Source organism: Lissotriton helveticus, chromosome 5_1 (genome assembly GCF_964261635.1).
Source record: "Lissotriton helveticus chromosome 5_1, aLisHel1.1, whole genome shotgun sequence".
Taxonomy (NCBI): Eukaryota; Metazoa; Chordata; class Amphibia; order Caudata; family Salamandridae; genus Lissotriton; species Lissotriton helveticus.
The window spans coordinates 1,705,322,309-1,705,346,409 of record NC_136065.1 but is presented as its reverse complement, the minus strand read 5'-3'; the positions used below and the strand labels follow the sequence as shown (position 1 = coordinate 1,705,346,409).

At 41.7% G+C, this 24,101-nt stretch overlaps 1 protein-coding gene across 1 annotated transcript in view; it reads right to left on the bottom strand.

Moving 5' to 3' along the window:
- Positions 1 to 680: 680 nt before the first annotated feature.
- Positions 681 to 24,101, bottom strand: part of LOC144753789 (olfactory receptor 11L1-like) — a 192,380-nt gene continuing 168,959 nt past the window's right edge. Inside the window, exon 3 of the mRNA XM_078641365.1 lies at positions 681 to 3,200. Coding sequence (XP_078497491.1) covers positions 2,237 to 3,184 — 948 coding nt within the window. The 5' untranslated portion in view covers positions 3,185 to 3,200 and the 3' untranslated portion in view covers positions 681 to 2,236. The remainder of the gene's footprint in view (positions 3,201 to 24,101) is intronic.

Here is a 24,101-nt window from a genome sequence, read left to right as displayed (position 1 = left end):
AATGTCTTACTGAGTCATGATCTGTTCCTCAGAGTGGCTTTCAGTTTTGCTCGTCGGGCATTGTCCAGGAAAAGTCACAGCAAATTAGGAGTGAGGACTGAGGGCCTTATTTAGAGTTTGGCAGACATTACACCATGTCACAAACAAGGTGAATGTCACATCTGCCCTATTACAAGTGCATTATAGCCCGTGCATTTGTAATATGGTGGATAATATATTTGTCACATTTTGATGGAGTATCCCTTCTGCAAAACTCCAAAAGAGGCCCTGAGGTTTTATGAAATTCATATATATATAAAGGTCCTACAGTTAACCATGCCTCTCCATAGTCACTTGTGTCTGACTTTGGGAAACGTCCATCAAAACTTAATAATTGTCTGCCAATTGAACTTTAATTCTGATTTTGGCGCCAGCGCTCAGAATTATCTGAACAGTGTTTTATACTCTGTAAACAATGCATTGTTGCACATGGCTCTGAATACTCATCCTGTACCGTCTAGTTTGCATTTGCACTTTGCACGCGATCATAGCTAATCATATAGATTGCCGATTTTGTAGATAGCCGTGGATTTGTAATATCCGGTTAATACTTGCCTTCAGCACGCGATTTCAGCAACACAATTGAGGAAGCATGTATATTAGTATACAGCAAAGTAATGAAATCCGATGTCCATCTAAAAACTAGTTTTATTTTGTATAGCTCACGTTGCATTTTCCTCTTGATCCGAGCCATTTAGCAGAGGATCAGCAGTACCTAGTATTTTGCACACGATTTTAGCTACACGATAAAGGATGGCTTAGATCGAGTAACAATTTATGTACAGCTGACTTAAACACAATTGGCAGTTGAGCAATGCCGAATTTGTAAATATGAAAACTTACTTTTGTTCTTGTTTTTCTTCTTTTTTATATATATATACCTTGCAAATTGTATGATTTTCAATACAAAATTGTAATGGTTTTAATTAACTAGATGCAATAAAGCCTTTTCTGACAATTACATCCTCAGATTATGTGATCTGCTGGTAATTTCTATGGTTTTTCTTAAAAATACACCTTTTGGTGAGTTGAGCTAATGCAGCAGCAAATATTAAGCGTTGGCATATTTCACGAGTTCTCCTTCATTAATAACTGAAGTTTATTTAGCTTCTAAGCTAATTTCTTTTGTAAATTGGGCATCACAAATGCTCAGTTTCATCCACTTTTTGCGTACCAAATACCTGAGAGAAGACCTGATCCTGGATACCTTTAGGGGGGCAATTGTCCTTAGAATCACCTATACACAGTGGACAGGCAATGTAGGCATTGTGTGATAAAAAGCTCACCAGCCTCTACTGGAGGCAAGAAACCTGAGAGCTGGGGGAAATCAGGAATATGAAATGAAATTAAGAGGCTATTGGCATTATAATATCAGCATGCTCAACACATACAAGAATGCATCTGCCTACACAGGCCTCCAAGATATTTTCTTGTATCAATTGAAGCCGGTAGGTAGAAGCTACCAAAAAAGAGGGTAATTCCTTTACCTTTTACACGTATTTTTCATGAAGGTCCCTCGAACAATATTATTCCAATTTTAGAGTACATGTTGGTACATATTTTGAGTGAAATTTCATACAGATCTTGGGGGAACCTGCATAATCTTTACTCTGCAGATTAGGCAGGGCAATCAAACTGAGGCTTAAACATTCATGCTGGACACTCATCACTACCAAAGGCTTGTGTAAATGGTCTTTAACACACAAGTTGTGATGCATTGTTATTTTCAGCAATCTGTATTTGAAATGAATTAAATTCACCCAAATGTGCAATTGTTCTCAATGTAATACATCTATTTTGTCGGAGACTGAGTTCGGGGGATTTAACTATAAAGCACAGAACCCTTCAATGTGTTGTGATTATAGGGGTGGTAAAACCAGGATGTTATGGTTCTATATAGCCAAAACACAGCCACGGCACTCCATCACATCTCTTCTAGGGTTAGAGGATTTTGTCTGTTACCTTATCCTGATTGGGGTATGAGTATATAAATGGGAGAAGTAGAAACAGCAATGGCCACAACAGCTTCTCCAAATATATTTATTTCTACTTTCACTATTTCCAGAGTTTGTGATCTTAAAGTCCGACATGTGCTTTCTATATAATACCACATGAAAAAGGTTACTGTAATTCACCCATTGGTAGATGCAACCTTTTTTTTTTATCGCTGTCCTGTTGTTGGGACATGGTGTTGACACTACACCATTTTTACTGAATGAACACATTTCTTTGTCACCCTCTTCAAGGCACCAATAAACTCTTTGTTACGTAAGCTGTAAATGACAGGATTCAACACTGGAGTGACCACAGTGTAGAATACTGACACTACCTTGGTCATGTCAGTGGAAAATCCAGAGTGGGGCCGGACATACATGAAGATCATAGTTCCATAATATATTACCACTACTGTTAGGTGAGATCCGCATGTGGAGAAAGCTTTTCTTCTTCCTCGTGCTGAGGGGATCTTCAGAATGGATACTATGATAAAAACATAAGACACAACAGCCAATATGAATGAGCAAAACAGAACTAAAAGGGACAGTAAAAAAATTGAAATTTCTGTGGCATAGGTGTCACTGCAGGACAGACTTAGTAACGGTGGAATATCACAAAAGAAGTGATTGATTTCCCTGGATGCACAGAAATTCAACCTGGAAATCAAAAGGACTGGTAACAAACCAGTAAAAATGCCGCAAATCCAGGAACCAACAGCCAGTTGCATACAGGTTCTCCCGCTCATGCTGGTTGCATAATACAAAGGCTTACATATGGCAAGATAGCGGTCATAGGCCATAACAGATAAGAGGTAGCATTCTGTGGCCCCAAAAAAAACAAAGAAATAAAGCTGCATCATGCAACTGGAAAACGCTATTGTTTGACTTCTGGCCAGCAGGTTGACAAGCATCCTTGGAACAATTGTGGTAGTGTACCATATTTCCAAGAAGGAGAGGTGGTGTAGAAAGAAGTACATGGGTTTGTGAAGAAGGTTTCCCATTCTCACTGTAGATATGATTATGCAGTTCCCCAAAACTGTAAGAAGGTAGAAGGCTAGGAAGACCACAAAGAGAAGGACCTGCGATTCATGAATGGTAATAAGTCCCAATATTATGAATTCAGTCTTGGATGATTGATTTGTAGGAAACATGAGTTTGTCAAGGTATCTGAAAAATAAAACAAGGTGCATTAGTCAGGAAAAATATCTGTATATAGACGAAAAATTGAATTGGGAAATAAAACATTACAACAATATGAGGGATGTGGGTTAGCTGACATTGATTTGCACACAATGCTGTTCATGCCAAAAATAGACTCAAGGACTACAGTAATTTCACATTATTCAGTTCAGCAACCAAATGAATGTACAGCCCTGTAACAAATATTCTGGTTTCAAATAGTCTAGGATGAATCTTTGTTTTGTTTGCGCAGCAATGCTGATGTGAGGTGTTACAGGATCAGGTTGTATTTGATAATACAATGTTTATTAAGATGTATAGCGAGAAAGGGCCTCAGCCATCTGCTAGTTCAACAGCCTTCCAACTGCCTTTACACAGAACCTCACCTCACCACATTCTTAGAACTCCATTTCTACATTCTCTCAATTACATTCCACAAAGAATAGCATACCACAGGTCTCATTACTCAAATATACTACATATACCCCCTTATACAATAAAATAAAACCAAGTTTATACAAAATATTTCATATGAAATAAATATAAAATAGTAACACACATCATTATATAATACTTTTTTCACATAGTCTTCACTTTTCAGTCACATAGTCTTTCAAAAACATGGGAGGTAAATAAACTCTCTCACTCCTCCTGATAAAAGTGTCTTCGCATCTGAGATCCCTACTTTCTTTATGTTCCAAGAACTCATTTTTATTTTGATCAACCACAAGTTCCCCTCTTTCTTTCTTACCAAAAATATACTTAAATTTTTATTTTCAAAGGGCAGCACACCACTTTTCTCACAGTCACCCCTTTTTCCCATTCTTGTACGTTATCACAACCACTCTACCCAAATTGTGGGTGTCTTCTAGCTTCACAGCATTATTAAATAACATGACAAATTTGAAAGGCACAGAAAATGTTGATAACAACCTAGATCCCCGGGTAATGTTACTCTCACCATATCACCACAGCAGTTTAACATACCAAATTCTTATTGTCAAACAACCATCTAGTCTCAGAAATTCTCTTTTCTTGTTTCTCTCTCCAACCATCAGACGTGTCAATAATGTCCCTAGTAAACCAATTTATCCGAGAAGGACAAATCAAAACATTTGGCTTTCTCCCTCTGAAAAGTTCCAACTATACCATTCCACTAACTGAGTGTGGAGTTAAAAGATACATTTTCACTCTGGTTTGATTCTCTTCTCTCCAATATTTACCACACATTTTGGCAATCTGATTTGATTCCTTCAAAACCCTATTAAATCTTTTAACCGAAACCATTATACTCAGAGTAATATAATGAACATTACTTGTGCCTAGTTCTTCTCTGCGACAGAAATTGTTCCACTTCCCTTGACACCAATTCAACACCAATATCCATGAGAATAGAATCAGGAAAGCCTTCTGTTCCAAATCATTTCTTTAAGAATGCTATGGCATTGTGAATATTAATTCCTTGAGAAATACATATCTCCAACCACCTTGAAAACATGTCTACCAACAAAATCACATAATATTGGCCAACCATATTAGTGACCGGAGCCAAGACATCCAAAGCCACATCCTCCCATGGTCTCTTGAACAGACCTCTCATACCCATTGGTTGTATTCTTGGATTACACATACTTTGTCAGTGTACTCCACACAGTCTCTAACTACTCTCTTTATCTGTGTATCCAACCCTGGCATTTCCATAATGCAATCTTATCATCTCTTTAGTCTTACATATACTTTAATGGCCCTGTTGAGTAAGATCAGTCTTGAAAGACAACCTGCTACATTGCTCTCCACACATGGAATATATTCAACATGAAAATCAAACTCCTGCAGCTTAAATCACCCATTTACAAATTCTACTAGCTACAGCATCGAACCCTTTCTTGCCAAACACATCTTTGAGAGGCTTGTGAACTGAGTTCATGACAAAGGGAGTACCTGACAACATTTTATTTCTTGAAGTCTCAATAGATGCAAAGGGCTTATTTTTCTATCACTGAATACCTAAGTTTAAGACCTTTCAAACATTGAGATGTAACCATATTAGACATTTCATTCACACCTTCCCCTTGCTTCACCACAGCCCCTGGAGCAAGCATCTGTGATCAGAACAGATTTGTCGGTTGCTTTGAAACTCTGTTAAAAGGGAGTCTTGGACAAATGATCTTTCACATCCTGAAAGTCCAAGTCACACTACACTACGCAGACTATGAAAATGCAACCCTTTTATGGACAGTTTACTCACAATATGTCTGGGAAGATAACCTAGGATTAAACTCGTTATACTATTCTGCCATCCCTAAGAATTTGATGTTGACTAATTCTGCTTTACCAGTTGGGACTGTAAGCTTCATTATAGCGTTCACCAATTCTTCATTTGGTCTCAATCCATTCTCTTTCAACTGGTGACATGAATCACATTGTACCTCTTATTAGGCTTCCACTGAGATATTTTGAGCGTGAGGTCTCTTTCCCTAAATCTCTCCAACACACACCTCACGCAATAATCATGTTCTTCATGTGTGGACCTGGGTATCAAAACCTAATCCTGATAAATCTTTACACCCTCAATGCCACACAGAATATCCTCCATAGCCCTCTGAGATTAAAGCAAATGACATCCTGGTGACCTAATCGCCCCAAAAGGAGTGATGAATGCAGTAAAATCCATGGAATGATTCTCCAAATTTATTTGATGATATGCCGATCTATGATCATGGGTAAAAAAAAAACTACTGCACCTCCCAACCAAGAATTATAAATCATTAATATTGGGTAATGCATACCTATCCATAACTATTGCTTTATTCAATCCTCTAAAATCAACACAGAATGATACCACCCCTGATGCCTTGTGATCTAAAACAACAGGAGAGATCCACTCAGTGACCTTAACTTCATCAATAATTCCTTTTTCAGTCGATTTATTTCCTCAAATATCACTTGCCACATGTTAAAAGGCACACCACTTACCTTATAAGCAACCAGAACAGCATTCTCTTTAAGAACTGTTGTATGTGAATACTCAGTCACACAACCCAATTGGTCACATAAAACATCTGCTAGTTCTTGATGAAACATCCTGTGAAAATCATTTGGTTCACTTTTCTGTACTGTTTCTACCAGGGTAGGTTTTCTGTCAATCAGAACAATGGGGGTATTACTATAGAGATCTAACAGAGTGTCTAAGGACCAGGGGCCAGATGTAGGTAGGGTTTTACCGGTCGGTAACGGCCGAATTCGGCCGTTACCGACCGGTAAAAGGAATTTGAGATGTAGGGGGCAGAATCGGTAAATTTACCGTTCGGTAAATTTACCGATCGGTAATTTTACCGAATCTGTAAATATACCGGTCGGTAAATTTACCGACCGGTATATTTACAGAATCTGTAAATATACCGGTCGGTAAATTTACCGACCGGTATATTTACAGAATCTGTAAAATCGATATGTAGGTGGGACTCTTATGAGTCCCACAAGGCCTAAGAAATCGGTATTTTACCATCAAATTCAATTTGATGGTGAAATACCGATTCAGGTGTGCATGCACATGTGTGCATGCACACCTGTGCCATATGACAGGCAGACCTGCCCTTAGGGCAGGTATGCCTGCCATATGGCCCCCGAACCTTTTTTGGGGGTGCTAGAGGGTGTCAAAGTGACACCCCCTGCACCCTTGCCAAAAATCGGTATTTACCGATCGGTAAATACCGACCAGTAATGCCCCATTCATTCCTATGGGCTTCAAAGCCCATAGGAATGAATGGAGCATTACCGGTCGGTATTTACCGAATCGGTAAATACCGATTCTTAACGATTCGGTAAATGGAACATCTGGATGTTCCTACATACCCCCACTTCTTATTTACCGATTCTTAATTACCGAATCGGTAAAATTCGGTAATTAAGAATCGGTAAATAAGTTTTACCTACATCTGGCCCCAGATGTAGGTAATTTTAATTTACCACCTCTTAAATACCGATTCATACCGAATCGGTATTTAAGAGGTGGTAAAATAGAGGGGGGGAGATGTAGGTATTTCAGATTCGGTAAATACCGAATCGTTAAGATTCGGTATTTACCGATTCTGTAAATACCGATTCGGTATTGCCCATTGATTCCTATGGGCCTTGCAGCCCATAGGAATCAATGGGCAATACCGATTCTGTAATTACAGAATCGGTAAATACCGATTTTAGCAAGGGTGCAGGGGGTGTCACTTGACACCCTCTGGCACCCCAAAAATAGGCATGTGCGCCATGTGGCACACAGACATGCCCTAAGGGCATGTCTGTGTGTCACATGGCACAGGTGTGCATGCACAAATGTGCATGCACACCTGGATTCGGTATTTTACCACCCAATTGGATTGGGTGGTAAAATACCGATTCTTAAAGCCCTGTGGCACTCTGACATGTGCCAGCTACATCTGCATTTACAGAATCGGTATTTTACTGAGTCTGTATTTACCGATTCGGGCATGTCTGTGTGCCACATGGCGCACATGCCTTTTTTTGGGGTGCCAGAGGGTGTCAAGTGACACCCCCTGCACCCTTGCTAAAATCGGTATTTACCGATTCTGTAATTACAGAATCGGTATTGCCACATACATCTGGCCCTAAATATCTTTGATGAAACCAACTATTGATACTGCCTTATTTACAAGAGACATTGATCTTTCTAGCTGTAATGTGTCCTTTGTATTCTAACCCACCAGAAAAGTAAATTTTCCAATGTGTTTTATCGGTTGACCATCATAACCTAGTGGCCTAATGTCTGGCTTGAATAGTTTGATTTTGTTAGAGAAATATTGCTCATAAAACACTCTAGGCACCAGATAAGGTTTAGCCCCAGAATCAAACGGCATCTTTATCATTGAACCACTGACATTAGCATTGTCGATGAGACCCTGCTTACTTTTTTGTTGTATCCACAAAACAGTCTCCCCACAGTGAAGAGTATCGTAATCACACTCATCATTCACAGCAACCTCTTTCACTTTGCTCTTTTTAGATTGTACTTTGCAGTGCTTTCCCTTCTTACCACACACTTTACAGATAACACCCCAGGCAGAACAAATCTTTTTGTTTGCCATATATTCCACCACATCTAAAACACTTTCCTGTAAAAAATGTTAACATCTCCTCCCTGTGACTTGGCAATGGTGTGCACATTTTTCAATGCAAAGCTGCATTCTCTCTCTGTATGATATCAACGCAAGCTATAGAGTGCTCTATATTATTAGCAATCAGTATTACCCTAATCTAACTTAGGGTCATCTTTTTGCTAAAGATCCTCTACCACTTTCTCAATGTTATATCGTAACATAAACTGATCCCAAATGCATTCTTCCAGTGTCCCTTCAAACTTACATGAGGAAGCAAATTTACAGAAGTCAGTCATATAGTTTCCCACAGATTCCTGCGATCGATGGAACCTTCTGCCAAAATGACAACATTCCAATACAGTGCTAACTTTAGGTAAATAATATTTATCTAGCTTATGTATACATGCTTCATATTCATTCAACTCTTCTACTTCTGTTTCATAAAGTTCTGGAAGATGTTCAAACACTTCCTGACCCTCTGGTCCTAAACAATAAAGAAGTAATGATGTTTTATTTTCTGCACCTAAAGAAGTGAGGCAGCCTCTAGCACAATGTGAAAACACTTTTTTCCACTTGGACCTCTGTATCAAAGATTCCCTAGGCGACACCAAAAGGAATGGGGGAGGAATAACATTCTGCATCTTAAACCACACAGGATAAGTAAGACAATAGCCAGTAAAAAATTAAATAAATGAGTAAATGTAGTAATATGGGTAATGTAGGGGAGAGGATGTGTGGCTAGGACGGTCAACTTCAAATCTGGGGAACCAGGTTCGAGTCTCAGCAACGACGCTCAACATCCTGTGATTCTGGGCAAATCACTTAATCTCCCGGTGCCTAAAATAAATGAATGTGTCCTTGTGTAATGCAGTTGGTGCTTGTGTAAAGCACTCTGATACCTAATAACTTTGGGTCAAGTTTGCCCTATATAAAACTCTGGAAAATGTGTTTACAATGAGCACCCAAATTAACAACCTCTACTAAGGTATAAACCCCAGTACCTGAACCAGTACATGAGAGAAATCCAGGACCTGAAAGAAGAAGCAACAATATATGAGAGAAATGTTCAGCTAACTATAACGTGTGAAACCTATGGTTTTTTCAATGAATTTGCATAGTTTTTTAAATGCTAATTCCTAACTATAACGTGTGTGAAACCTATGGTTTTTTCAATTAATTTGCAAGGTTTTTTAAATGCTAATTCCTAACTATAACGTGTGTGAAACCTATGGTTTTTTGCAGTGAATTTCAAAGGTTTTGTAACTGATAATTTATAAATGTATTAATTATTATGTCTTTCTTTTTATACGAATTTCTTATATTTTTAATATAAATATTTATTTTATTTTTTAGATTATATTTCATATTCTTATTATAAAATAATAACAAAACTAAATTGCAAAGTAATTTTTGGATGAATTATTGCTTGACATCGGTTGCAAGTATAACACAGCTCCAGCAATTCTCTTGGGGCCCTATGCTCACAATGCTGTATCGATCCTTACACCTGCTTCAAGCACGTGCAAGGTTTTGACGCAGCATAAGCTCAAAACTCACTGAAGAAGAAGTTATACATTTCACTCAGTCACTTTTACGAGGCCTTGCTGCACCCCCTTCTGCACAAGAAAGCCTCTTCTGGCACAGCGCTTTACAATGTAATACACCCTCCAGATGCATCATATTGTTAATAGCACACACCATGGCACATCTTTTGCACCACCGCTGTGTCACAAAAGTGACGCAACGGCTGTGTAAAAGAGGCACAAGGGGATTGTAAATCCGCCCCTAACACATACAAATTCACCCAGGCACTTTCACCAGCAGCGCAAATTGAAGCATACACTTGTAACATATTTATGTACATATGATACATTCAAGTGCTTCGGACATACTTAGTATACTATAGATAAACACATTATAGATTTATGCTGTAGCAGTTCCTTATAGTTCTGCACTTTCACATTCTCCATACACTAGTAACATATTCATTCATTCATTTATGAACTACACATTCATTCTAACAAACTTAAACACACTCCCGTAGAAATATAGTTCTTTCTTTGACCAGTGAAGGTAGTTCTAAAAAGAACAGTTTTTTTTCTTTTGTATTTATTTTGTGTTTTCTCAACAAATTCCAAGCGGAACAAAAGAATGAAAAAAATAACTACTAATGTCGAGGACAGCAATGATCCTGCATCCTGCGTTTCATCAAGTCTATAGACTGTTCCCCATAACACAAAAGTTTATTGCAATAAATGCATAGAATTTTAACTTTAGCAAAGTCAGAATCAATTTGTGGGTGTGGACTGTTTGCTGAAAATGCTGCTGCCACAGTTGATGTGCTTGGTGCAGTAGCAGGTGGATTCTCGTGCAACCTCTATCTTGCAGCTCAAGCAAAGTTCTTGGGGTGCAAGTTCTTCACGTGTCGCACCATATTTGCTGTGCCAAAGGAGTATTTTTTACATGGATCACCCCTTAAAAGAGTTGTTTGGCAAATTTTACAGGTTACTTTTGGAGCATTAACCTTTTTTTGACTCTCTGGAAAAGTGAAAAACTTCCAAATTAGAGCTTCTTTCCTCTTCTTTGGACGTTCTTCAGGAATGAAATCTCCCTCTGAAGAACTGCTGGAAGATGACTCCATTGCTCTTATTATGGTGATCTTCCTTCTATTTGAGAAGATTCTCAGAACAAATGCTTCTTCTTTGAAAGTCAAAGTCGAATAATTATAATGGGACGGAACTTTCAACAGTCGCAATAGGAAAAGTTATGAACCAATCAAATCTCTACTTTTAAAGTCATATGGCTTTGCGTACGCTTATGATGCACTTGCGCAGCTCTTTCAATACGAGTACGCATGATGTTCTACCCCGATTTGTGTAATTCTTTTTAAAAGTAATATATGATTGTTACTAGTATTAAAAAAAATCATAGTTATCCCAAATGTCTGCCCTTAGTATGTACATTAAATACGTACAAGTTTTAAACCAAGTAGAAACATTGCCCCCTTTCGTGTACAGAACGCCGTACATGACGTCACACCGAAGCTTTAATGCGACGCGTAACGTCAAAGCATATTTGTACTGTATGCGCGGGTACACACTGTGTATGATAAGCAGTACAAACTATGGTGCGATCACCCTCTCAGTGACAAATCAGAGCTCAGGGTGCGCTAAAGAGAATGATTAGAAGTGCTGACTCATTGCAGATCCGATTCTGGGCCTGCCTCTGTGCACATGATAACACTGCCCCCATTTCTCTCTGTTGTTAATTGTTAGTGCACACACTCCTACTTGCACATGCGCGGTGCACGCCCACCCACACTACCCACATGCCACCACCTAGCATGCTTGCTATCATTTAGCCTGGAAACCAATACATTACCCAATGGCATGTCCCCCAGGGCCATCATTCTTATAGACCGTGAAAACACTACCAATGACGGCCCTGGCCTTGGTGTGGTCAGCCCCCGCGGTTCCCATATAATGCGGGCACTGATGTCAGCATGCTCTCTTTTGCCTGCCTGTGCTGCGGTGACAGAAAGACTGTCGAAAACACCCCAGACTCAGCGAAACCGCAGCCTTTCAAGACACGACAAAACACGACAGAAGCAAAGGTAAGACAATACGTCACAATATCAGCCTCCACTGTAAATTGTATATGCATAATGCTATTTTTTTATCCTTGATATGGCTTTCCTACCCCTCAATGGTTTTAAATTGTACTTACATAATTGAAATATTTCTTTATAAGTCACGAGGTCCTATACACATCTAATCTTAAAAATTGTGCGTGCATACATTTCTGTGTCGTACTTCTGTACTACGCCACGTGCTTAGGCCTCTATTATTATTAATTGTGCATCCATGATAGTATTTTTTTTCTGAGTCACGAGGCTGTCCCAGGCCTCTATTAACTTATTCATCTTCCTTTGTTTGCTGGAGCTGCAACAGTCTAACTATGAAATATTAAGAACCCACATTAAAATTCACTTTTGATAGTAGTTACGCAACTCAGTTTACGATGACTAATCAAAACGTCCTTTTGTTTCCTTCAGCAAACATCCTTCAGAAGTAACCACGGCCTATCGAGCAACAGCAATGGAATTCTCTGCAACTTATTGAATATATTTTGACGTATAGAAGCAGAGTTCAAGTCGAATGGTGAACTCCGGTGGCCGCACTCTTTATACAAGGTAAGCACAGCAGCCTAGATCTACAAAGCCTTCATAGCAATGCAATAGAAATCAGTCGCCATAACGGGCGTCAGTAACGCAGTAGTCACTTCCATATAGACACCACTTGAGCGCGGCACTATAACAACTGAAATATACCAGGTACACTGAACTCGTAAAACTGTAGTGTTAGCTTTATTTGTGAAACGATAGCAGCCCAGGTTCTGGTGTTAACCTGGGCTCCTATGGTTATTCACAAGGGCATATTATAAAGCCCATTATCGCCGCTTTATTGGCAGTTTCCTGCCGATAAAAGTGACGATAATGTATCGCCTTTTGTTGATAATATGGCTCATTGCTCTTTTTTTGACCAGTAAACTTAGGTGCATATTATCAAGGACCGGTGTTACAATTATCACCGTTTTATTGGCAAGAAACTGCCGATAAAACGGCAATAATGACCATGATAATACGGCCTTGTTATTTCCCATAGAAGCCCATGTTAACACCAGAACATAGGCTTCTATGGCAATTAACCAGAACGTATTATCAAGCCCACCCTCCCAACATTATTAAAAAACCATAGGCCCTTGTAAATTCCCATAGCAGCCTAAGTTTTGATGTTAAGCTGGGCTGCTATGGTTATTCACAAGGGCATATTATCAAGCCCATTATCGCCGATTTTATTGGCAGTTTCCTGCCAATAAAACAGACGATAATGTATCGCCTTTTGTTGATAATATGGTCCATTGCTCTTTTTTTTTACCAGTAAACTTAGGTCCATATTATCAAGGACCGGTGTTAAAATTATCGCCGTTTTATTGGCAGGTAACTGCCGATAAAACGGCGATAATGAGCTTCTTAATACGGCCTTGTTTTTTCCCATAGAAGCCCACGTTAACACCATAACATAGGCTTCTATGGGAATTTACAAGGACGTATTATCAAGCCCACCCTCCCAACATTAATAAAAAGCTCAAGACAATGCAGGTACCCGGAACTGGAAGGTCATTTTACATATCACTGCCCCAGAAATGTGGCGTTCCCCGCGATGTGTACGGGGAGAGAGAGAGAGAGAGAGAGCTCAAAACATTTTTTTTTAAAAAAGACCTGAGGGGTGCCGCTCACCGAGACTGCGGGGAGTAGGGCCGTAACCCACCCCCGCATACTTCAAAATAAAACCAGAGGAGTGCCATTCCCCAGTGCTCGGGGCACCTTACAAGCCCCCATTATGCAGAAAAACTTGCCCCGTAATTTGCCACCGGGACCTAATGAATAAAACGGACTTCTACTTTTTTTTCACCTTTTCCACCGCGTACAAGTACTGCACGAGTACCCCGCCATTTTTTATTTAATAAAAATTGAGCCTAAAGATCCATATACCAACCCCTGGCCAAGACTATAGGCTCAGAATGTTTCTACCCTGCCCCGTTTCCTTATTTCTCAACTTTGTTTTACTGTTTTCTTGCGACTCTGCTGTCCCGACAAACAACATGGCTGCCAACACTTCCTGGTTTGGAGTATTGACAACCAATCAGCATGCAGCTCCTGCTCGTAATTGTATGTATTTCCATATGCGTACGCCACAATTTTTCTTTAAAAAATTAAAAATAGAGCCTAAACATCCCTGCACGACCCCCTGAGCAAGCCTAGAGGGTCAGAATGTCTCTACCCTACTCCCTTCCCTTATTTCTGAACTTTGTTTTACTGTTTTATTGTGACTCGGTTCTAGCAAGGCACAAGATGGCCGGTTTCACTTCCTGGTTTCGAGTGTTGACAGACAGTTCACAGCCAATCAGCATGCAGCTCGTGCTCGTAATTGAACAGATTTCAGTACGCGTGCTGAACTCCGTCTCTAGATATCGCTATGATTTTACTTGCAATTTTCTCAGAAACCTCTGAACGGATTTAACAAAAAGCACAATCTGCGAACAGAACTCTACCTCTCTGGCAAATTTCTTGTAATTCCGTTCAGCCGTTCGGGCTGTAGCCCTGGCTAAAGGTCCCTATGGAAAATTGCATGGGGAAAACACATTTTGGGACCCCCCTTTTTTCTCAGCCCCCACTTGACTAATCACCCCCAAACTTTCAGGGAAGGAGCGGAACCAAGCAGGCCATTTTCTTGGAGATATTCACGAAGATTCGTCCACCGGCGCCAATGTTATTCCAAATAGAATGTTGTGGATTTCCTATGGAAACTAGGTCCTAACTATAACTACCTACTGGCGACCGCCAGTAGGTAATATATATATATATATATATATTGCAAAATGGTGCATGATCTAGGACATAGGTGTGCCGATATAGAAAAAAAAAATGACACGAGAGTCAAGTTTGTGAACTGATAGGGACCATGATCATAGACAGCGGATTTCCGGTGTCAATATTGCAAATTTTTTTGCCTGGGTGTTTTAGTAATGTCGGGATCTGTGGAGGAATATGAAAAACATGTATTTGACAGTCGAGTTTAATTTAATTTTCCCCACAGAGAATGCAATAGTATTTAACAGCAACAAAACAGTATTTAAACTGATATATCAATGAATGTACAACGAAATAGAATTGTCTAAATTGGTGTGAATACTGCTGGAAAAACAGACAAGAGTCTGTTTTCCATTGTTTCTAAGCACTGTCACTTTAAATATCAAAGGAAACACTAGTACGTCATGTGATGAAGGCCTCTAAGGGCTGAAACGCGTCATGGCGGAATGCACTAATGAATCAAAAATTTCGCAAAGGAAAATCGGTGTCCCATCCTTTTCTGGTTCTGTGAATATGGAGTGGTGAAGACTCAGTGCTTTGGATACATATATATATATATATATATATATATTCACTGAAAAAACCATAGGTTATAGACCATATATAGTTAGGAATTAGCATTTAAAAAACCTTATTTTACTCACACAAAACCATTGAAATTCCATATATAGTTAGTTGCACTAACTATATATCGCGCACCTGCAATCCACTGCTGATGATGTCACATATTACATCATTCATGACATGGTCAGTGACATCACTGATGACATCACTGATGACATCATCTAGTGTGTGTGTTTTTGTAAAGTTTAAATACGTTTTACATATTGAAGAATGACTGGATGTATGGAAGACTGAGTGTGTGTGTGGCTGGCTGGGAGGTGTGTGACTCTGTGCATATCAATGTGTACTTGTATCAGTGATTGTATAAGAGAGTAAGTATGTGTTAGTATATGTGTGAAAAGTATGGTGTTCTGTGTTTAACTATAAATGAGGAAATCGAAGTGTGATTGATTCTTTACAGGACTGACTAGGTGTATGAGTGCATATGATAGTGTTCTAATAATAAGTGACTGTATGTATGAGTAATTGTATGGGTGAATGAATGAATGTGTGTGTAGACGTACGAATCAGTGAGTGCGTATGTAGTAACTGGTATTGGTGTGTCATGATGTCATCAGTGATGTCATTTGAGATGTCATCAGTGATGTCATTTCAGATGTCATTAGTGATGTCATCAGTGATGTCACTGAAGTATGGTGTTCTGTGTTTAACTGTATAGATGAAGAAATGGAAGTGTGATTGATTCTTTACAGGACTGACTTGGTGTGTGAGTAACTCCATGGATGAGTGGCAGTGTGTGACTGTCTGCATAGGTGTATGAGTGCATATGATAGTGTTGTAATAATAAGTGACTGTATGTATGAGTGATTGTATGGGTGAATGAGTGAATGTGTGTGTAGACGTAGGAATCAGTGAGTGCGTATGTAGTAACTGGTATTGGTGTGTCATCATGTCATCAGTGATGTCATTTGAGATGTCATCAGTGATGTCATCAGTGATGTCATTTGAGATGTCATCAGTGATGTCATCAGTGATGTCACTGACCATGTCATGAATGATGTAATATGTGACATCATCAGCAGTGGATTGCAGGTGCGCGATATATAGTTAGTGCAACTAACTATATATGGAATTTCAATGGTTTTGTGTGAGTAAAATAAGGTTTTTTAAATGCTAATTCCTAACTATATATGGTCTATAACCTATGGTTTTTTCAGTGAATTTTCAAGGTTTTGTAAATGCTAATTCCTAACTATATATGGTCTATAACCTATGGTTTTTTCAGTGAATTTCAATGGTTTTTTAATAGCAAATATCATAAGCTGTCGAATGTCAAGTACGTGGTAAGTGAAAACATTTTCGTGTTTATGCACACTGATCTGCTTTGAATGGTGCCCCCCCCCCTCATTTCTATTAGGAGTACTCTCTCTTTGCAGATAGTGAAAGGTAGTTAACGCAGGTCTTTGCCCCCATTGTAATCCGTCGTGCCTGCTTCTCTCTCCATTTGATTCATTGTTATCCAAGTATTTACTGTTTTAGAATTAGTTCTCTTTGGTTCATTCTCTATTTACAAACAAACACAGAGTCGCAATACTCTGTTTAGTCTTTGCAGATAACGAAAAATCGTGTAAAAAAAAAGAAAAGGAATCGAGCAAAATCAGTAGGCCACTAATGGGATCTCTTTTTGACCTCGCTAAAATAGAAACATTAGGAACAACCCCTCATGACAAATACAAAACTAGTGAGATGAACTGAACTCCACACAATGATGGCTGCAAAACAGCTCTGCTCCGCCACCCACCCCGCCCAAAATAACGATAAAGAACGGCTGCCATGATTGGTTGCGGAATGACCACGACGGAGCTACGAAATGGTGCTGCTCTCATGCTAACCCCAGCTTCAGTCTGAAACATCCAGAAACACTGTAGACTACCAATTCGATCAGTTCCGGTAGCGCCCCAATGTAACCCGGTAGAGAAGAACTAGCCCTCCCCTCTTTGACTGATGGTTCTTGTTGCCTGTCCCTTCTGTTGTCATTTAACAGAACTATTTAGCCTGCTGAAAGGGGTTGTGTTCCGACCGCTGGTTGGTGGAGACATTTTGACTATATTCTGTACCTGCGTTGTCGCGTAATGCGTCATATGACGCGCCGCGTTAGCGCATCCGGAAGTCATCCGGGGCGCGCAGCGCGTAACGTAAGCATAACAAGTCATGTGACTTGTTAATAAAACTTTTCATTGGTTCATTTTACTTTTCTTATTGTATTGATGAAAGGCTTGGTCATATGACCTAAAAATTACGCTTTTCATTACTTCCGAACATTATTTTTTCTTAAATATATGTTATAATGTTCCAGGCTAATGTACTTTCCCGGAAATTTTACAACTGTCCTGCAAGTAAAATATATTCTTTTTTCGAGAAAAAGAGCGTTTCTTCGTCCCATGACGGAGCCGTTGAGCAAAAGAGGGTCGACCTGCTGTCTTAGTCGCCGATACGCCTGAATATGAGATTCTTATCGATCACTTTATGTTGCAGGAATAGAAAACACAACAGCCCTTGACCATTTATCTTTACTGCGTTCCTTCGTATTATACCTTTTACCCTTCATGTAATTGGTCTGCTTTATTTCACTTGCCTTTTAATGATTCTAAAACAGTGACTATTATTAAAAACTTTACCAATGTATATACTACTACCATGTTTTCTTTTAAAAACCTTTATTGTGAAAATTTCATTATACAAATACGAGCCTATAACCACGTGGGCCGGCCACGGAGCAAACTGTAATCGTATATGATGAATAGACATTTACACTGTAGAGGAACGTAACGGGCGGGCCATTAGGTTGCAAGAACTAAGGTGTCTAACAGTTACGGAATCGGTGGACGTACATTTTATAATTAAAATACGACAGGGCCAGTTACAATAAAATTATCTAGATATACATTTGCGGGCAAGTACCATGGGTGACGTTAATTCGAACTTTCAACAGTACAGTAATCAATAACACATCAGAACTTAATATCAATAGGGATGTCGAAATATTCAATCAATTCTCGTCCCCGCCCGCCATGTGCTTCAAAACTGCATACGTATCTCGTGATTTCAAGGTTCTGCAACCAGTACACAACAAGGAGTTACGAGTCCCATTTATTCTGGCGCCATTTTGGGCGAGGACGGGCAGGTCCAGGATATAGTCAAAATGTCTCTACCAACCATCGACTATGATGATGTTCATATGCTGTATTTATTAGAGTAACACTCAGATGTCCACATGAAATAAATTTGCCACAATCTAAACATGTCATTTTAATCTTTCCAAAGTTCTTCTAAATATTTGGGACCGTTTCCCTTGCCTCTGAAGCTCTCAGTGCCACTTCTTTGATGAATGTACTAGCAGGTCAGGGGTTCTCCTCCAAATCTCTCTTTTATGCAGCACTATAATTAATTGGTGCCACCTCTCCATATGACGATGCATGGTATAGTTACCACAACTATATTTTTTTTCGGTTCCTCTAGAGAGTTCATCGTGGCAGATGAAGCGTGTAACGTACCGGGCATTTACCTTTTTTTGCATGTACAGGAAAGGAAAAAAAAATCGAGCGTCCGAGTTCTAAGGTGTCCCAGGGCCATTTTAGTGGACCAGGCCCAAATCCAAAGAACAGGCCGCCATTTTGAGAGTCCTGTTGCAGCCGCCTGTCGCTGTAGCATCAAGAGCAGCCGAAACTCAGCTGAATGGCAACTGAAACGGTAAAGGGGCGCCCCACTACAGCAGACGAGCCAGGCCCAAATCCAAAGAACTGCTATCTCACAGGCTAATGGGGCGACCCACGCCGAGTTTCAGCATTGTAGGATGACCACACAAGTACAGCAACTTGCTAGACATCACCTCGGTGCCATCCGGATCTCGGCGCCCCACTGCAGATGAAGTGCCTCTCAACTATGAAACCACCACGGTGACATCCGGATCTTGGCGCGTTGTGCTGCCTTCGGCCTATTCGCACATCGGTCCGCTACTGACGCCATCTCACAGGCTAATGGGGCGACCCACGCCGAGTTTCAGCATTGTAGGATGACCACACCAGTACAGCAACTTGCTAGACATCACCTCGGTGCCATCCGGATCTCGGCGCCCCACTGCAGATGAAGTGCCTCTCAACTATGAAACCACCACGGTGACATCCGGATCTTGGCGCGTTGTGCTGCCTTCGGCCTATTCGCACATCGGTCCGCTACTGACGCCATCTCACAGGCTAATGGGGCGACCCACGCCGAGTTTCAGCATTGTAGGATGACCACACCAGTACAGCAACTTGCTAGACATCACCTCGGTGCCATCCGGATCTCGGCGCCCCACTGCAGATGAAGTGCCTCTCAACTATGAAACCACCACGGTGACATCCGGATCTTGGCGCGTTGTGCTGCCTTCGGCCTATTCGCACATCGGTCCGCTACTGACGCCATCTCACAGGCTAATGGGGTGACCCACGCCGAGTTTCAGCATTGTAGGATGACCACACCAACTTGCTAGACATCACCTCAGTGCCATCCGAATCTTGGCATCTCAACGCCTAGTGGTATCTTCCATACAAAAAATATTGTTACGCTGCCTTTGGCCCCATTCGCACATCAGTCCGCAACTTAGACATCACCTCGGTGCCATCCGGATCTTGGCATCTCAGCGCCTTGTGGTGTCAGTCAGAAAATATTGTTGTGCTGCCTTCGGCCTATTCGCACATCGGTCCGCTACTGACGCCATCTCACAGGCCAACGGGGCGCCCCACGCCGACTTTCAGCATTGTAGGATGGCCACACCAGTGCGGCAACTTGCTACACACCACCTCGGTGCCATCCGGATCTTGGCATCTCAGCGCCTTGTGGTCTCTTCTACACCGGAAATATAGTAGAAAATATTGTTGCGCTGCCTTTGGCCCCATTCACACATCAGTCCGCTACTGACACCATCTCACAGGCCAACGGGGCGCCCCACGCCGACTTTCAACATTGTAGGATGGCCACAGAAGTGCGACAACTTACTAGACACCACCTCGGTGCCATCCGGATCTTGGCGCGTTGTGCTGCCTTCGGCCTATTCGCACATCGGTCCGCTACTGACGCAAACTCACAGGCCAACGGGGCGCCCCACGCCGACTTTCAGCATTGTAGGATGGCCACACCAGTGCGGCAACTTCCTACACACCACCTCGGTGCCATCCGGATCTTGGCGCGTAGTGAAGCTGCAGCAGCTGCAAATAAGCTTCAGACAGTGTTACAACCGCTGCTCAGAACTCTCAACTATGACACCACCTCGATGCCATCCGGATCTTGGCGCGTTGTATTGCCTTCGGCCTATTCGCACATCGGTCCGCTACTGACGCCGCCTCACGTGCCAACGTATTTTCTCCGCATTTTATACCCTATGCCGCATAACAGGTCATGTGACTTGTTTATAAAACTTTTCATTGGTTCATTTTACTTTTGGTTTCCTAATGATGGAAGGCTTGATCATATGACCTAAAAACAACACTTTTCATTGGATGAAAACTTTTTTTTTCCCCCAAACGATGAAAGCCCCACCTTGTTTCTGGATGTTTCAGACTGAAGCTGGCGTCACCATGAGAGCACCACCATCTCGTAGCTCCGTCGTGGTCATTCCGCGAGCAATCATGGCAGCCGCTCCCCACCAGAAGCCTGCAGGAGTCGGGGCCCCCAAAACTTTTGATGAATTCTCAAGGCGGAGGGGACGCTTTCGAGAATGGGGTCCAAGACCTAGCAGACAAGCGTCCGATTTCCAAGGTGTCCCAGGGCCATTTCAGTGGACCAGGCCCAAAAAGGAAACAGCCTGCCGCCATTTTGAGAGTCCTGTGACAGCCGCCTATCGCTGCACCGCAAGAGTGGGCGCAACTCAGCTGAATGGCGGATTTTGACACAGTGGACCAAAAGCGGACGGAATGGCAACTGAAACGGTAAAGGGGCGCCCCACTACAACAGACGAGACTCCACCTGGAGAGGCCCGTTCACGCCGCCTCCCCCGGGGCGCTCCACGCCGTTATTCGGAGCAGCATTGTAGGATACCAAAACCAGTGCGGCAACTTACTGGACATCACCTTGGTGCCATCGTTCTGCTGCCTTGGAACTATTCGCACAACAGTTTGCTACTGATGACCCACCCCCCGCGACGCCCCACGCCGTTATTTGCTGGGTGGCAACTTACTAGACATCACTTTTGTGTCATCTAGATTTCGGCGCGTTCTGCTGCCTTGGAACTATTCGCACAACAGTTTGCTACTGATCACCCACCCCCCGCGACGCCCCACGCCGGAAATCTGGACGTTGTGCTGCGTTGGGACTATTCGCACAGCCGACCGCTACTTCGTTGTTTTTCTCTAAAAATGTTTATATGTTATTACTATTTTTGTTTTCTTGTATATATTTATAAATTATTAAAGTTTTATAATCTTACTACTTTGTCGGAGTGCTATATATTTTTAATGTGACACATAATTGTAAAAACTTTGATGTACAAAGAGTCATCCCTGGAATCTTCCGCTTCAGGCTCGGTCCCCTCCCCAATCACAATACAGAATGGTTTTCAGATAATAGCAACGCTTCTGCTGTGACGGATCTCATCGAGTGTGGGCCTTGATCTACTATAACTCCTTTGAAGACGGGTGATTCTTTACAGCTGTGGCCATAAACTACATCTGCAGGGCTAGCTGATAGCCTAGGACCGGCCTGGACAATCGGACACAGAGGAAAAGGAGTGTCAGAGGGTGCGGTAGTGAATAGGGCGAAAGGGAGGTGTCGGGCGGGCACAGGGTGTGATTCTCAGGGAAGAACAGCGCAGATGGGGGGAGGTTTATTACCCATGCATAAAACAGAGAGCGGGGGTGACCACTGCCTGGGGGAGATGCTTGCGAGGGTGGGGAGCCATGCTAAGGATCGACAGCGTTCACAGAGTGGATCTGGTCAAGGCATCTAAAATGGCTGCCGTGCACGACAAAAGTGTGGCATTTGAAAAAAGACAAGATGGCGCACACAATGTTTTTCAACAATTCCTGATTTCCTTCGAATCGAACGTTAACAGACGTTGGGGCATATTACCAAAGTTAAGCGATATTTATCCCTAACGATGCATTGCAAAGATTTTTTTACCGTCAGAAATTATCGCAGATAAACCTTGCTATTATCAAGGTTTATCGCAAATACGATAAAAAACGAGCGCAATGCATTAATGTCGCTGAAAACTCCGCGATATTCATGCATTACCGAGCTAATGCTCTTAGCCATGTTATCCACCTCCCATTGGATAACATGGCTAAGAACTGCTCAGGGCAGCTGTTACTTTTTGGAGATATTCGCGCTTATCTCGAATATTTCCAAAAGTTGATAATAGGAGATAGCGATGTTAGCGACTGTTTCCAGTCGCTAACATCTTGGCATGCCCACTTTGCATGTCATTAGTGATAAATATCACTCACATGCAAAGTGGGACCCAAGATGGTCGCTATCTCCTACTAGCCGTCGCTAACTGGTGTTAGCAACAGCTAGGTAATACACATATAATTTTATCTCCGCGAAGCGGAGCGCTGTTACAGATATATATCTTGTTTTTGAACGTTAATTTCTCAAAATGCACTGAAGCACATATATTGAGACATAGCAAAGGCACATCGGGCTACCAGTCCCTAATATTTTACCAAGTTTCGTGCAAATCCATTCAGCCGTTCGATTATTATTATTATTATTATTTTTTTTTGCCCCGCGGGGCCCTTTTAAAACCTCCACATCAAACCTAGGGGGTCAGCGAGGATCTACTATGCCCCCTTATGGTCATCAGCCGTTCGATTATTATTATTATTTTTTTTTTTGCCCCGCGGGGCCCTTTTAAAACCTCCACATCAAACCTAGGGGGTCAGCGAGGATCTACTATGCCCCCTTATGGTCATTTGCCCCTTCGCTTTGGCCTCCTCTTGTCTCTCGATCCTACCAAGAGACAAGATGGCGGCCGCTACGTACTGTTTGGAATGTTTACAGACACCGGAGAGCCAATCAGCTTCGCTTCGCAAAGCTCCGTAACGCGAAAAGTACGCGAAGCGGTGCGCTGTTACAGATATATATCTTTTTTTGAACGTTAATTTCTCAAAATCCACTGAAGCACATATATTGAGACCTAGCAAAGGCACATCGGGCTACCAGTCCCTACAATTTTGCCAAGTTTCGTGCAAATCCATTCAGCCGTTCGATTATTATTATTATTATTTTTTTTTGCCCCGCGGGGCCCTTTTAAAACCTCCACATCAAACCTAGGGGGTCAGCGAGGATCTACTATGCCCCCTTATAGTTATTTCCCCCTTTGTTTTGACCTCCTCTTGTCTCTCGATCCTACCGAGAGACAAGATGGCGGCCGCTACGGACTGTTTGGAATGTTGACAGACGCCGGAGAACCAATCAGCTTCGCTTCACAAAGCTCCGTTGCGCGAAAAGTCCGCGAACCAGAGCGCTAACCGGTCCGCTGTTACAGATATATATCTTTTTTTAAACGTTAATTTCTCAAAATCCACTGGAGCACATATATTGAGACCTACAAAAGGCACATCGGGCTACCAGTCCCTACAATTTTGCCAAGTTTCGTGCAAATCCATTCAGCCGTTCGGGCTAAAAGTGAGGCCAACCGCCCTATGGAAAACTCAATGTTAAAAACACGTTTTGGGGCCCCCCTTTTTTCTCGGCCCCCACTGGACGAACCCCCCCCAAATTTTCAAGGGCTGCTCAGAAACA